At 43.3% G+C, this 17,131-nt stretch overlaps 1 protein-coding gene across 3 annotated transcripts in view; it reads left to right on the forward strand.

The window, feature by feature from the left end:
• Positions 1–328: 328 nt before the first annotated feature.
• The window catches only part of LRRC71 (leucine rich repeat containing 71), a 42,684-nt gene continuing 25,881 nt past the window's right edge, over positions 329–17,131 (forward strand). Inside the window, exons 1-5 of one of the 3 annotated variants that reach the window (XM_030187516.1) lie at positions 329–553; positions 11,620–11,669; positions 13,622–13,651; positions 14,552–14,683; positions 16,261–16,401. In XM_030187516.1, the coding sequence (XP_030043376.1) occupies positions 528–553; positions 11,620–11,669; positions 13,622–13,651; positions 14,552–14,683; positions 16,261–16,401 (379 nt within the window). In that variant the 5' untranslated portion in view covers positions 329–527. Of the gene's footprint in view, positions 554–6,388; positions 6,475–11,619; positions 11,670–13,621; positions 13,652–14,551; positions 14,684–16,260; positions 16,402–17,131 lie in introns of those variants that run through there. The other 2 variants (XM_030187515.1, XM_030187518.1) reach the window with 2 other exon arrangements.

Raw genomic sequence — 17,131 nt, forward strand, 5'->3', positions numbered from 1 at the left:
CTTGCAGTGGGAGGTCGTTTTCTTTATGTATTTATTTTTTGGGGATTCGGTAGATATCGTTTCTCCCAGTCCTGGTGTAAGAGGACCATGGCTGGAGCTCACGCCTTCCTACCCCGCTGTCCCCGTCAGCTGAAAGCAATCCAGTCGATGCGCATAATTACTTATTTCCGTTTTGATTGCACGCTTGAGGGGCGAACCCTCAATACGGATTATAATCAATTAGCAACCTAGCAAATGACTCAGATAAAGACCAAATTGCTCATTGAGCTACTCAACAAATAGTCTTGGGCTAGTTCTTTCACCAGTTGCTTCCCCGGATATGGTTCTTTCTTGTTTCCGTTGTGTTGAGAAGTAGGGGTGTTCTACCCAGTCTGCTGTAAGTTTGATGGGTTTTTTTTTTTTTCCTTTAAAGAACCTTTTGAGTTTTCTTCCTCAATAGTTCTGTTTTCAGCTTTTGCTGATTCGGAATTAGTAGGAAGGCAAGAGGAAAACTCAATGTTTTAGGAGATCCTGAGCGCCTTCGTGCAATGGCTTCACGGGAGGAAAGCGACAGGTAAGGAGCCGAAGACCCTACGGAGTCAAGTAAGTAGGTCTGGAGACTGGCGGGTGTTGGGTTTGACACAGAAAGAGAGACGCGGTCCACACTTAGACTAGAGGGATTGTCTGGGTAAAGGAAGGACGCCAAGCGGGACAGGCTTAAAGATAACCCTTCAAGGGTCTAGACTTGGCTCTAGCAATACCCGTTGTACAGCTAACGTTCACAATGCAGTGATAACAATGGTAAAGGTGGGCTTAACTGTAGGGAAGAAAGAGGAATGGGCATCCCAAACACTGATTTTTTTTAAGCTAAGGGTGAAGCGGCGACCCCCCAGGTCGGAAAAGTATGGAAAGTTAAACTCGGCAATCGATTGAAGTCGTGCCGGTTAGTTTTAGAACATCAGTTTTTTTTATTTCAAAAAATATGGACTTTCTAATGGGTATTGAAGGAGAAGGTGTTTGCTCATAACGTTGGATTGTAGCGTCTAGATGACTGTTGTAGTTTCTTTTGATTGAAATCCACGCGTAACTTGCTTTATGAAATGGGGAAGGGTAAGCGCCACCAGTGTTGGTTGTTTCAAGAGACTGGAAGCATACTAGAAAAGTTATGTGAAATGATTAAAGACTTTTTTTTATTCTGCTCCTTCATTGCATACCGCTTTGTATTGTATAAATGTTCCGGTCCTACCCCTGTGTCTCCGTATTTTAGACAAATGGGGTAGGGAGAAGACAGGTTGAACTGTTCACTTCAACCATTGTAATGAATGGGTAGAGTAAGCTTGACGTTCCACCTCTTTCTGTGGCCACCTGAAAGAAATCAAGGCATTCTGTGGTTTGGGGATGGAACCTAGGAAAGGGAGTATGGGTTGGGCCACTTGAGGTATCGATTCTGTTTGCCAGGTTATTAGTACACTAGAGAAGAAATCTCAGCATTAGTGAGAGGATTTTGTCTCACAAAGACTTGTCATTTTGGTGTCAGTAATGTGGTAATACTAGTGATCTGGTTAACTCTTTGATTTAGTGATAAATCAGACACTCTGGGTCTGAAGATCAGTTAGGGTCTCTGGATGCCATTCAAGGTAGAGCAGATGATGTGTTTGATGAAAGAGCAGTTTGGTGGTATTCAGCGGTTATTGAAGATTCATAAAGTAGAAATGACTCAAAGCCTCCAAGGCAGGGGTTTTCAACCCAGTCCTCAGGGAAAAGGAATGTGACTTGATGTACCGCCTTTCTGTGTTTTTTTGCAACTACATTCAAAGTGGTTTACATAGTATATACAGGTACTTATTTGAATCTGGGGCAATGGAGGGTTAAGTGACTTGCCCAGAGTTACAAGGAGCTGCAATTAGAATCAAACCCAGTTCCCCAGGCTGTCTGCTGCACTAACCACTAGGCTACTCCTCGAAACCATTCATAACTCTATCCCACCTATTTGCAGGCACAATGTGGGGTACAAATGCAATTAATAATAATGTATCCATGTTGAATATTGTGATATTCACATCCAGGATAGTTGGGTTAAGGCAGTTTCAGTTTGAAATACAAGTCCCAGAAGGCATTGCAGGCAAGGAGCCAGGGGGTGAGATGAAGAACCCGGACTGGACTCCTAGCTGCAATCGGGGAAGGCATGGGTGTAAGCTGGCAGGATGTGTAGAGTGGCTGCCACTAGGGGGAAAGAGATAGGAAACCCAGTGTGCAGGAGCTCCTCATTAGTCTAATGCTTAACTCAGCTGGTGTGGGGGAAGCTAGTGGAAGGAGAATTTGGTTGTGAGAGCAGAAGCCAGGGATTGATTAGTCAGGTGGGGAGGAGAGAAGCAGTTGTAGGGGAAAATCCCTTGGGTGTGAAGTCCCTAAAGTATTGAAACCTCCTGAAGGTAAAGGCTGCTTGGTGATTTAACTGGGATGATGAACTGTTTGTCTTGGGAATTGTACTGTTTACTGTGCACTGGTTAAAGGGGACAATTTGCCACACACTTTCAGGTGGCTTACATGTGTTTAAGATTGAAGGTGAATGCTGCTGTTGGAACCGTGTATCAGGTCTACTAGAAACCTGCATGAAATAAAAGCCTTAAGATTGAAGTTGCTGGTGGACATTTGTTTCTTGATTGTACCAGGAGCGTTGTCCCTGGTGACAATATGTATAAAATATATTCCTTGTCATCCAGACCAGTCCAGACAAGCAGGTTGTCCGGAAGGAGACAGCGAACAAAAGTTCCAAATGAATTGGCCCTTTAAGACCTGGCAAGCATAGTTATGCTTCTTGGCTGGACTGTCTCCTATGCTCAAGGTTGTAAGCTCATGTATATTTCAGCTCTGTTTAGGTCTATCTATATTTTTATTGGTTTCCTAGAGATTCTTCAAGCTGAACAATTCCATTCTACTTTCACATGCATGAATCTTCAGCTCATTAAACTCTGATCAAAGATATACATCTTGGTTTTCTGCTAAGCAAGTTTGTCTTCCAGCTTCCACTCACATTGTTTCCTATATCTCTCACTGCTCAGAAGTCTTCTCTATGGCACTGCTGTACAAGGCAGCTATTTTCTGTATCTTGATTATAGGGATATCTTCCACCAGGCATCTCAGTGGAGGCCTCATTTCCAAGAGTTGTCTGCATTTTCATATGTACTGTGGCAGCTATTATGGACTCTATCTTATAGGTCATTGCTGTAGCAGACTGAAAAGGTTTTGTGTCATTCTGAGAGAGCTTTTAAGAAATAGAATGTAGATGTTCTCACTGGACATAAGGGGTTTCCAGTATTTCTTTGGGAAGTTGTAGCCATATAGCACATATGGACAGAACAGAGCGTAGGCATTGTAGATAACATCAGTCCTCAGATTAGGAAGACCAAGGGGTGTGCCTGTAGAATTCTAAAAAAAAAATGCCTGAAAAGAATGAGGACCAGTGTAGCCCTTGAGCTAGAAGGCAAGGGTTCTGGTGTCATAGCTCTTACCCTCCTCCCCATTAATCAGCATTTGCACAATGTTTGCACCAGGCTCTCTTATTTGCACATGGCTGATTTGTTCTGCTTTTAAAGGAGAATGTGGACCTGTGTTGCTTCTGTGTCAGTATGGTGGGTGGCACTGAAGGTGAAGCATACTGTTGGGGATGGAGCATATGCCTGCTTAGTAATCTCCAGCATGGGATAAGATGGTAACAGGAGGTGAGGCTGGTGCTGCCTGTCTGAACATCAGTGCCAGAGGGGAGCAGAGGCAGCAGAGCCATTCCTGGGTGAGCTGGTGTTATGGTTTTATGAGCTGTGTAGATCTCTGAGGCATGGGGCAGCTTGGATCTGAGAGGTCAGCTGTCACCTGATCACAAGATAACTTCTTGCTTTCTAACAAGCTTCTTTTTGGGGTCACTTTCTCATGCAAAAACTGAACACAGTTTATCACAACATTCCTGTCTGTTCTAGATGTTATGACTTGAACACAAGACTGTATCTTGTCATGTCATTGTGGAGGGTTTTCTCTGGGTCAGCTGAACTAGGAGTCATTGTAACAGACAATAAGCATGTGTTGCCATGATTGTCCACTTCTTCCATCAGCGAAGTAGGCATGGGACTTTGCAGACTTTGGCAAATTCTGACAGGTTATTCTGAATGTTGTTGTCTATCATAGGCTCTTGCAAGAGTTTTAACTAGCCAGGCTCTGTACTATAGTAGTGCTATGTATGGGTTTCATCCCCACATTCCCCCTCCCCCTTTATTCAAGGGGGGCAGCTCTCAATGGGATGGACAATTTGAAATATTAGCTAAAAAAAAATAAACAAGTTGAGGGGGTGTTTACTCAAAGTAAAATGATAGCCAATCTAGCAATAAAATGTACATAACATGAACATTCTCACTAATACAACATATAACAGTCCATATGAGTATATGATGGTATAATATTGCAAATCAAACTGTTAGGTGACGTGAATGTCCATGGAAGCCAAAGGTCATTGTGTCTGCAAGTCAGACTTGCAGTATCAATGACTTAAAAGTTCATGGAAGAAAAGTCTTTGTAGCATGATTTGTGGCGACTTGCAATAAATGATGAAGTGATTAAATAAAACTGCAGCAAAACAAGGTTGGATGTGGCATCCAACACACTACTTTGTTTATTGTAAAGCCCATAACATGGGAGCTGCAGGTATACGTGGTTAGCAAGATCCATCAGGATTTAATTTTTGAGCATGCAACTTGAGTCCTTGTAGAAACTATACTACATACATCAAATAAGTATATTGCAATAAACAGACAATAATGTAAATGTATCATTTATAGCGCAAACGAGTACAAATAATGATGCATGCGTGCTATGGTCGTATTTTTAAGACATAGTACAGCTCCACCCCTTCCAGCTAGGAAATGGATAGCAAGTTTGGTCCAGTGAAGACCAACTCAACCCTTGTGCCATCCCTATCCAGCTGGTAGGCAGAGGATAAAGGATTAAAAACAATTTTTATATTGCATATTATCCCAAGCAAAAGCAAAGTTGGGTTCAATGTGGCTTACATTTGAAAATACAGTGAGACAGAATAATAGAATTCAGTTGTCATGGGTGCAAATAGATAAATGCCCAGTTGGGTATATATGCTAATCTCAACTTTGTTAAATGTTTCAGCCATCCAAGTTTGTCCTTTAATGATGCCACATGTTCAGAAATAAGTTATTAAATGATCACATACAGGCATCTATCACATTTCAAAAGTATACAATTTTTACAGCATATATCCAAAACTTTTTTATTTCAATATTACAAAATGCCAGACAGCAGATGTACAGACTAAAGAACCCAAAGCACTCCAAAGCAAGTAAAGTCAGAAACAGTACGGTTTATACCTAATTGTTCAACCACCCTTAGGATTCACCTTTGGATTTAAAAAAATCAAATGCTTGTAATATGTGGTAGCAATGAAACCAGAATATTCACATAGGCAGCCCGAGCCAACATTTATTTTCCACTGAATATAAGTAACTTTGTAATACTTGGCTGCTTGTCTTTAGACGATACATTTTACGATTAATTTTTTACTATGACAATGTTTATTATACTGAACTGTAGCCTACCCATGTTATTGTGTAAGCCACATTGAGCCTGCAACTAGTGGGAAAATGTGGATTATAAATGTGTAAATTAGTGTTTTGACCTGGACAATGTTAGCACTGACTCTGGCCTTCTGCATGAAGGTAGCTCTGCCCTCATTCAAATATCTGTCTTCTAAATAGTAGTAGTTTAAAAATATCAAGTGCATTTTTTATAATATACCACTGTAATCCACAAAACAAAAGGAGAAAATTCCCACATAACCCATCTTTTTCTTTTCATGAAGGCACAGGGAAAAATGTGTTAAAATGCTCCCAGGTTTCAACCTTATTTATTGCATTTGTATCCCACATTTTCCCACCTATTTGCAGGCTCAATGTGGCTTACAGAGATCTGTTAATGGCATTGCCATTCCAGGATATCAGATACATTTTTAATGTGGGATACAAATGTCAGTAAATAGAAACTCTAATGTTGAGTAGCTGATTCTCCTGATGGCTGTTTTAGTGACCCCCTTTATCAGGAGAAATTAAATCCCTGCTGCACGAATATTATAGTGCTAGGGTGTCCCAATCACCAGCCCCTCCAAATGACCCACTGCTTTCGATTTATAAGAAATGACTACTCCATCTGTGCACAAACCGGCATGTTTGAAGTATAAGCAGTTAAATAAAAATGCCAACCATTTGTGTGGATGTTCTTGTTTTGAGTGTACGGCGATGACGGCTTCGCGGGGCAAGGGGAAACAAGAGTGAATCAAAAACGGGAGCCGAACTGACGTCAACACGTTGAAACTCATTAGGTTCTATCTCCTCGGCTAGAGCCGCGTTAAGCTTCCGGGTTCGTTGCTATAGAGATGGACGCGATCGGTGGCGGCGTGCGGCGCAGCTGGTCTGGAGGTAGCAGGTAGGTAGAATGGGGGGGGGGGGGGGGGGGGGGGGGCTTTAGTCTGGCTGAAGATGTGGTTGCAGTTGTTTTCAGGAGCGGGCGAATCTCCAGGCGGACAGTCACGGGGCAGGATTAACCCTATAGTGCAAGGATTCTCTTTTTGTTTTCAGGATAACCATGATAGACTTAGTAACATATGAGTTGTCTTGTTGGGCAGACTGGATGGACCGTGCAGGTCTTTTTCTGCCGTCATCTACTAAGTGCTACTTTTTGTGTAATACCTTACCTTGATTTGTACCTTCAGGGCACAGACCGTGTAATCTGCCCAGCACTAGCCCCGCCTCCCGACCACCAGCCCCGCCTCCCAACCACCGGCTTTGGCACAGATTGTATGTCTGCCCAGCACTAGCCCCGCCTCCAACCACCAGCCCCGCCTCCCAACCACCGGCTCTGGCACAGATTGTATGTCTGCCCAGCACTAGCCCCGCCTCCCAACCACCGGCTCTGGCACAGATTGTATGTCTGCCCAGCACGAGCCCCGCCTCCCAACCACCAGCCCCGCCTCCCGATCTTGACTACTACTACTACTACTATTTAACATTTCTAGAGCGCTACAAAGTGTACGCAGCGCTGTACAAACACAGAAGAAAGACAGTCCCTGCTCAAAGAGCTTACAATCTAATAGACAAAAAGTAAAGCATTTAAATTTAAAATATTTAAGCAGTCAAGCACAAGAGAACAGTCACCTCTTTGCAGGCTCAATGTGGCTTACAATACATCATGAATGGTGGAAATGTATAGAAAATTGCTTGTTATACTATTGTTTCATCATGTTGCCCAAGATCCTTCTGTTATCACTAAAGGTCTATTTTCTAATATATTTCCACTGTTCATGATGTACTGTAAGCCACATTGAGCCTGCAAGGAGGTGGGAAAATGTGGGCTACAAATGCATTAAATAATTTAGTATTACAGAAGGATCTTGGGCAACATGATAGTGGTAGCAATGAAACAGAATATTCACATAGCAGGCAGCCTGAGCCAACAGATTTATTTTCCACTGAATATAAGTAACTTTGTATTAACTTGGCTGCTTGGCAGATATTGTAAGACAGTTCTGAATAGATGTGGAGGAGTTGTGTATGTTCACATTGGTTGATCTTTGTGGTATGCCTTGTTAAAGAGATGGGTCTTCAGCAGTTTGCGGAAGTTCATTAGTTCGGCAATGCGTTCCATAACTGTGTGGTCAAAAAGTTTGACGCGTGCATTAGTTTGTATTTTAGACCTCTGCAGTTAGGGAAAGTGCAGATCAAGGAATGTGTGGGATGATCTTTTGGCATTCCTGGGTGGTAGGTCTATCAGGTCTGACATGTAGGCTGGTGCGTCTCCGTGAATGATTTTGTGGACTAGGGAGCATATTTTGAACGTGATGCGTTCTTTAAGTGGGAGCCAATGTAGTTTTTCTTGTAGAGGTTTAACTTTCATATTTTGTTTTACCAAATACGAGTCTAGCTGTTTTGAAGTTTCTTGATTATTTGATCTTTACATCCGGCATAGAGCGCATTACAGTAGTCTAGGTGACTGAGCACCATTGTACCAGATTACAGAAAACAGTCCTTGTATATGTATGATTAATTTAGATTTTGCTCTCACCTTTTTTCAGTAGTTGCTCAAGGTGAGTTATATTCAGGTACACTGGATATTTCTCTGTCCCAGGAGGGCTCACAATCTGTTTGTACCTGGAGGCAATGGAGGGTTAAGTGACTTGCCCAAGATCACAAGGAGCAGCAGCAGAATTTGAACCGGCCACCTCTGGATTGCAAGACCAGTGCTCTAACCACTGCATAAATTTGCATGCAAATTTTATCTCATGCACAATCATTGTGGGTATGTTGTGAAAACCTGACTGGGTTGAGAACCCCTGCTTTTGTAGTGCAAGGCTTCTCAACTCAGTTCTTTGGCCACAACCAGCCAGTCCAAGTTTTCAGGATATCTGCAATGAATATTACTTCAGTTGGAGCCCTGAACGACGCTTAGTGATACGCTGGCGCCTAACCTACTCGGGTGCCGGTACTTAACTAGGGTATATCCAAGAAGGACTCTCCTAAATATTTGGGCCTTGCCAATAGTAACTTACCAGGACCCTCCTAAATGTGCCCTAGGCTATGCCTTAATCCTGTCCAGGGGAGAGGGAGGAGAAGGGGAAACATAACCTGGGCTAGACCAACTACTCTCTCAAGATCTGACCATTGTTGCCTGGAAGTCTGTGGATTAGGCAGGACCTTAGTAGTGAGTTGAGGAGTAGCCTAGTGGTTAGTGCAGTGGAGTTTGATCCTGGGGAACGGAGTTCAATTCCCACTGCAGCTCCTTGTGACTCTGGGCAAGTCACTTAACCCTCCATTGCCCCTGGTACAAAATAAGTACCTGAATATATGTAAACCGCTTTGAATGTAGTTGCAAAAACCTCAGGCGGTATATCAAGTCCCATTTCCCTTTAAGCGCTGTCATCCTGCCTGTTGTGTGCAGGGCCGTAGTCTGTTCTCCCTGCCTAAAGCAGAAACTTCACTTGCCTGCATGACCACTAGGCTACTCCTCCACTCTTGCTTCATTATGTGCATTGGCTGGGAAGTTTCTGAAATGGTTGTATTAGGATGGTGAAAGGGTTTAAAATGCAGCACGTGCCTGGAACTTTGACAGAGCTGCATTACGGGGTTCTTAGAGTCCTGGGCAGGGTTCTAAACGGCTGTGGAAGGCAGTTGGGTGGGTATTTTTGTTGTAAGTACGGTGTGCCTGAGTGCTGTTTGTGAGAATTGGTACCAAAATTCCTTTGAATTATCATTCAAGACTGCCTGAAGTAGTTTAAGTTACGAAGCCCACGGTGATGTTTGGCTTCACGGACAGGAGTGAGTGTTGAATCTGGTAAAGAATTTTTCTGACAGTAAACGTTTGGGCCAAATTTGAGGCAAGAGCCATTTGAGAAGTAATCTTGGTGTCTCAGGTGGCAGAGAATTTCCCTGAGAGAGTTAGGGAGATCTTAATTTAGTTTTATTCTGGTTTTGCATTCTTTAGAGCAGGGGCTGATGCAAAAAGCTACCATGGGCTACAGCTGTATGCTAAAGGGGTTTCTGTGCTCTTGAGGTAGACATCAGTACACAGAGATTGGATAGCAGAGCCGGTAGTGGGAGGCGGGGATAGTGCTGGGCAGACTTATACAGTCTGTGCCCTGAAGAGCACAGGTACAAATCAAAGTAGGGTATACACAAAAAGTAGCACATATGAGTTGTCTTGATGGACCATGCAGGTCTTTTCTTTCTGCTGTCATCTACTATGTTACATCAGTATACTGCATATTAAAATACATGATATGGATTTATTTACTGCCTTTTTGAAGGAATTCACTCAAGGCAGTGCACAGTAAGAATAGATGAAACATGAGCAATAGACAATTACAGCAGTAAAAATATTCAAATAATACAAAGTACTTCTCTATACTACTATATAGTCGTCCCAGAGTTGTATTTAATAAGTACCTGAATATATGTAAACCGCTTTGAATGTACTTGCAAAAACCTCAAAGGCGGTATATCAAGTTCCCTTTCCCTTTCCCAGAACCTTATCAGTTTCCTTGCACCTACTGTTACTCTATTTTCCATTCTGTATATATTCCCAGAGTTGGTACTCTCCTCTCTGGAACCTGTAAGCCACATTGAGCCTACTGCTATGGGGGATAGAAATGTAATATACTATATACAATGTCAAAACAATACGTAATAGAACATTTTAATTGATAGTGAAGGGTAAAGGAAAGATGTAACACATAGATAAGAGTTAGAAAGTTGCACATGAGGTCAGAGAGAGGGTCTGAGGCTACCATTGATCTCCTGCTTTTGGCATCAGCCCCATGTCTTTCCATTGTCTCCCACCCCTGCAATATATTAAAAAAAAAAAAAACAAATCCCTTGGGACTCCCATTCTCTCCCTCAGGAAGCAAGCGGTGCTCTGTGCACACATGTAGTGACCTTCCATAAGATCTGATTCACTTGTAGGGGATTTTTGGAGGGAGGGGGGCATATTTTATAGGTACTTATATTTTTTTTGTTATACATTTTATTTATTGTGCTGTTACTGAAAATGTTTGTTTTTGTACCTCACCCTGAAAGGTAGTCATAGGGTGATAAAATTATTTAATGAATAAATAAAATAGGAAATTAAGATCTTGAACATATTTCTCTAACCGTATTCTCCATTGATATTTAACTTACTGGAGCGGATGGAGTAGAATTTGTAGGTTTTAACCACTTGACTACTCCTGCTGCAAATTTTTCCTTGATACCTTTTCATTTAATGAGATATATATTAGCCTGCTTTACAAATGAGACAGTTGAAATATCATGCATAGATCTCTCCCACCCCGAGAGCAGACAAACGTCATGGTACTCCACTGGCAGTTTATTTACTGCATTTGTATCCCACATTTTCCCACCTATTTGCAGGCTCAATGTGGCTTGCATTGTTCCGTCATGGCGATCACCATTCCAGAGTGAGAGATGCAAGTGGTATTACATAAAGATCATGAATGACACAGTAGATTAAGCAATCAAGTTTGGAATAAGAGAGAAAGCGGTATTGCAATAAAAGTTTGTAAGATGGATCGTTGCGGTATGCCTTGATGAGAACATAGTAGATTCCTATTCGGAATGGGAGATAAAGCGGTATTGTGTTAGCGTTCCTAGGAGGGAACTTTGCGGTATGCCTTGTTGAAGAGGTAGATCTTCAGTGATTTCCGAAAGTTGGTTAGGTCGGGCATGTTTTTTCACGTCGAGTGGTAGCGCATTCCATAACTGCGTGCTTCTGTAGGAAAAGCTGGATGCATGTGTTAATTTGTAATTTAATCCTTTGCCGCTGGGGAAATGGAGATTCAGGAAAGTACGTGCTGATCTTTTAGTGTTCCTGGTTAGTAAGTCTGTGAGGTCTGGCATGTAGAGCGGGGCCTCTCCGTAAACGATTTTATGAACCAGGGTGCAGACTTTGAACGTAATACGTTCTTTAAGTGGAAGCCAGTGTAGTTTTTCTCTTAGGGGTTTGGCACTTTCGTATTTTTTGTTTTACCAAATATGAGTCTGGCAGCAGTATTCACCTTCTTACCCTTCTTGTGTTTTCTAGTGTCGTAAAGAAGGTGACGATGAAAAAAGGAGTGAAGGAAAAACTCTCAGGTATAAAGAAGGTGGAGGTTTAAAAACGAATGAAAATGGTTGGAAATATTAAAAATAGTATTGGGGGTATTATGTAACAAGGGAGTTGAGAGTTTACTGATTACATGTGATGTATTGTACCAGTGGATTCTTGTAACACGTGGGCTGGAAGCACAGAAAATCATTACAGCCAGGGAGCAATGGTGCTAAATTATTTGAGAACTGAGGGATGAGATTGCAGTGTGTTGTTCAAGGGTGGGGAGGTACTGTTAAAAGCAGATACTTGTTAATATTGATGTTCCAAAATGTCCCCAATATACATAATTAGGTAGACAATGCTGCCCGGCTGGGCAGATAATTTAAGAAAATGGAATCTTAAGAAAATTGTGGACAGGTTTTTTTTGCAGAGGTTCTGATCTGAACAGCTGTTCTTTGGGAAGGGAGTTCTTTAGACCATCCCCTTCTCACATTTTCAGCTTGAATACATCAGCTTCCTGACAGGGGATGCAAGCGTAAGCCACACAGAAGACGAGCATTTGGTATCATCCTGTACGCTCAACCTCCTGTGAAAGCAGTGACCTCTGCGGACCTGATCCGTGTCTGCAGGCTCCTGTCTGTAAACCTAGTCTGCTCTTTTAAGTTGGCTGGGTGGATCCGCTGTTTTCAGCATCCCTTCAGGGCCCGCTCTAGGGGTGGGCAAACAGGGCAATTGCCTCGGCCCCCTTATCACCGGAGGCCCCAAACCTACTTAAGTTGCACAATCTGCAAGCAAGCTTTGGGGCCCCTTCCCTAGCATCTGCTCTGGGTCCCATCACGTCTAGCACCGGCCCTGCGTCCATTTTACGTATCCAGTTACTGAACCAAAGAGAAGGGTGTTTGTCTCCTGCTGCTGTTAGACAGACAGCGCTGCGTTAATTTAAGGGAGAATTCTTTAATTTTTTTTTTAGGCACTGAAAACATCTGTCCCTATTGTATAAAGGGTTCCTGACCTTTCTAACATTCTGGCACAGCTCGCAGGTCACACCTAGGATGCCGCCCTTATGCCTCATAGAAACTGGTGTAAATCCAGCACCCAAAGTTAGGTACAGATTAGCGCTGTTCCATAACTTGACGCCTAACTTTTGGGAATGCCAACGCCCCGGCCACATCCTCTTTTGGGTTGTGCATTGGAAAAGTTAGGCACCAAGTTATAGAATAGCGGCCAGGGGAGATCCACACGCAACTTCAGTTAAGCCCCAATTAGCAGCAATTGAAGTTGGTACCCATTTCCCAATTAAGGGCGTCAGTAAGCCCAATGTGGGCATACTGCCCACAACTCGGGACTACCGCTGACCCAAACGCGGCTGCCAGAGGTAGTTCTGGCTGAAGGGGCGCTGGAAAAAAATGAGGGTTTTTTTATAGCGTGGTGCTAATCTTGCAGTAACTGGGGCATCGCTGCCGGGTTGCAGCGGGAGCGCTTATCGCCATCTCAATGGGTAGTGGTAAGTGTTCCCCACCACGTGGCCTTTCGGTAAGTTATGTTGCCGCATGGCGGTTGTTTTGGAGGGGGAGGGGGGCCTTTTTACACACTGCAGTAAAAAGGCTCTGTCACGCAGGAAAAATGTCCCCCGCCATTACAGCAGTGCCCTTTCCTTGCAGCTTAGTAAAAGGATCCCTAAGTTGCATGTGTATCTTGGATCTGCATGCAAATTTCACCAATCCTATATAGTGTGGGAGTTTCCCTTTATTTAAGGCCATCAGTTCCACATGCTAAGCTTTAGATTCCATTCTCTCTCTGCAGGATACCCTAGAGTGTAACGTTCTATGTTAAACGAGTTTGTCTCTATGCTTATCTTGCTGTGTAGCAGCCCCTTTCTGCTTGCTTAATTTGCTCTGAATTCACAATGTCTTTATTCTCTATATATACACACAGATCTTCTCCTTCCTAAATGTTTTTTGTTTTAAACTGCATGTTTTTTTTTTCTCTTCTGTAGTTCAGGAATCCGAAGAATTGCGGTTAGCTGGTAAGAGAAAGGGGAGGAAGAGTAGGATGTTTTGCTCTTCTCCCTGCCATATCAGCTCTGAAACGAAAGACCTAGTGGAAAAAATGTATATAGTCTTGGTGCTGTTTCTAGCTTAGCTATCTAGATAGTGTTACAAGGGGTGAGGGAAAACTTGAGTGGTATTTCAACAGGAGAAAAGAGCAGCTTGGGGTGATACCAAGTCTCCTTAATACTTGACAAAGAGACACCAACAGACCAAAACGTTTCTCCATAGGCAAGCAGGATCCTTCCAGCCACACAAGTGGTGATGCTCAGAAACCTCAAACTTTTTTCCTAAGATTCAAAATTGAATAGCATGAAAGTTGTTAATGCACAAAAGTGAGATTCCTCAGTTGTTGGCACGGTTGCCTGATTCCAGGTAGTAGTAGCATCGGGACATGCTAAATTGTACCAAAATATGTCTCCGGTTGTAGCGTCAACACTGGGACGGTGTTCCAAACCTGACGGTTCATCACGGCTCCCAAGTATTGTGGGATATGTTATTAGGAGTAAGGTCTTCAAAATCCTGCGTGCGTTTGAAATGGAGCCAGTTTATCATGGTACTTGTAAGGAGGAAGATTTTAGTGAAGTCTTCTCTCACTCCCTCTTCCAGATGCATTCAGGCACCTATAGCCGGTTGAAATTGGTGGTAAGAACAGGGACTACAAATCCCACAGTGCACTGGGGCTGACCAGAATTCCCCCTGCAAGAACTGGGGCATTTGGCAGCTTGTATTTGCAGGAGTTACACACTTAGAATTGTTGAAAGTAGGATCAGTAAGCGTGGTACGAAATCTTGTGGCATTTGGGAAGTAATAAGGAGTTGAGACACGGAGATGTCTGTTCCACTAATGGTGATATGCTGCATTCTGACCCTCTGCAGGTGATTATCAGTGCACCGGGAACCTGGAACTGGATTACACAGAGCTCTGCTTCTTCCATGGGATTTCAGAAATCCCCAAAATTGTACACCGGATACATCAGGTCACCCCAGCGTCGGAGAAAATTGCACCGGGTAAGAAACCTTTCAGGTGAGAGATTAAGGGGGCCTTTTACAAAGCGGCGGTAAGCTCGACGCGGGCTTACGGCACACTAAATCTGAACGGCCACTGGCCCATCGTGGCCCTCCGGCAGTAGCTCTGGGTCCAGCGTGTTCCATTTCCTGCGCACACTACCCAGTCACCGCTGGATTACTGCGGGACCCTTACCGCCCCCTTAATGGGTGGCATTAGGTGCTCCCAGCCGCATTGCCACGTGGTAAGTTATCTTACCGCATGACTGGGTTTTTTTGCCTTTTTACCCCCCTGCGGTAAAAAGGGTCCCGGTGTGAGGGGAAAACGACTCCTGCCACTACTGCAGTTTAGTAAAAGGACCCATAAAAGTGGCCTTATTAAAACTTGCCCTATGTGAACTGAGGAGTAGCCTAATGGTTAGTGCAATAGGTTGAGATCCTATGGAACTGGGTTCAATTCCCACTGCAGCTCCCTGTGACCCTGGGCAAGTAAATTAACCCTCCATTGGCCCAGGTACAAATAACCTCAGATTGTGATCCCATTAGGAAAAAGTACCTGTAAAAATAGTATATGTAAACCACTTTGAGCCTGCAAATAGGTGGGAAAATGTGGGATACAAAGGTAATCAATAAATATAACTCTCAATGTGGCTTACATAGTACCGTAAAGGCGTTCAAGTCCGGTAGATAAACATAAGGTTCATTTGTTTCAGACATAATAGGGATCAAAGAGAGGAAGGGTTATGTAGTGTTCATTGCTATGTTTGGTTTTGCTGTGTTGCAGAGTTCAGGCACTTATGTTGGGTCGGTAGGGTATGCCTTTTTGAACAGGTAGGTTTTTAGTGATTTCCTGAAGTTTAGATGGTCGTAAGTTTTCACAACTTTTGGCAGTGTTCCATAGTTGTGTGCTTGTATAGGAGAAGCTGAATGCATAAGTTGACTTGTATTCGAGTCCTTTGCAATTTGGGTACTGGAAGTTTAGATATGTTTCTGGTTTACATGTTAAAATAAAAAAATGTATTTTATTTACAGTAGTCTCTGGTTTCTGCTTTCCTCATCTTCTTTTCAGTCTTCCTTCCATCCAGCATCTGTGTTCGCTCTGTCTGCCCTTTTCTCCCATCAGTCCTGAGCTTCAGCCCCTTCATCCACCACATGCCTTGCATCCCCCATTCCCCTCCTGCCCCCTTGTCAGACCTCAGTTCCAGCTTCGGAGCCCTCTTCACCCTAAAGCTACCACCCTGCTTTTTTTTTTTTTAAATCCGTGCAGCGCCGCCTGCATCGGCGATCGCTGCACAGATTTTAAAAAAAAAGCTGTCTGCGGACCGCCTCCCCCTTGGTACGCCACTGCCCAAAGGAAAGTTACCTTTCTCTTGTATTTGCCTCTTGTTAAAGGGCTTACAATGGACAACATAGCGTGAAGCGACTTGCCCTGAGGTCACGTTCCCAGCCTGTAGTGCTTGAGTACTAGGCAACGCCTTTCTGTACCCTTTGTGTGTCTCGCCTCTTCTGGTTTCTGCTTTTGGTAAGATCTCTGTTGGAACTCCAGAAAATCTGAATCCCTTTAATTTTTTGTTTTGCAGAGGAAGCAGAGAACACTGTAGAGAAGGCGACTCGCATAAGCCGTAGCCTACTACACGAAAGGTTTTCCTACTTCCAGCCACGTATTCTGGTTGACTTGGAAAACGAAGATCCAAAATCTGTACGTGATATCTACATTCGAGGTAGGAAATTGGAGGACAGATTTCTATGCCAAGTTTGGATTCTGCGAGGCCAGCTCTAGTACAGAATAGAGGAGTTTTCTGCACTGTTGTGCTGTATAAGAGGATCTGCATAGCAAGCCAATTGCTGCTCCTATTACAAAGTCTCCTACCGTGGAAGGAGTAGCCTCGTGGCTAGTGCGGTGGGCTGAGAATCAGGGGAACTGGGTTATAAGTACATAAGTATCGCCATACTGGGAAAGACCAAAGGTCCATCGAGCCCAACGTCCCGTTTCCGACACTGGCTGATCTGGGTCGCAAATACTGGCAAGATCCCCAAAAAGTACAAAACATTGTATACTGCTTATCCCAGAAATAGTGGATTTTTTCCCAAGTATTAGGTCTGACATGTAGGCTGGGGCATCACCATGGATGATTTTATGGACTAGGGTACAGAGTTTGAACGTGATGCGTTCAAGTGGGAGCCAGTGTGGTTTCGCGCTTTCATATTTTGGTTTGCCGAATATTAACCTGGCTGCCGTGTTCTGGGCTGTCTGCTTATATTTTAGAACCACACATTATGGACTTTTCCAATGATTTTATTTTTCTTACATCACAAGGTGTTTTATGTACTGACAATTAGAAAGCAGGGTATTGAAAGTCACTTAAAATGTTGTTGATTTGACATGTGATATTTTCCCAAGACTTTCAAACTGATATCTGAAGCTATGCTGGTAAGAATAAAAACCACTTC

The sequence above is a fragment of the Microcaecilia unicolor genome, chromosome 14 (genome assembly GCF_901765095.1).
Source record: "Microcaecilia unicolor chromosome 14, aMicUni1.1, whole genome shotgun sequence".
In the NCBI taxonomy this organism is placed as follows: domain Eukaryota; kingdom Metazoa; phylum Chordata; class Amphibia; order Gymnophiona; family Siphonopidae; genus Microcaecilia; species Microcaecilia unicolor.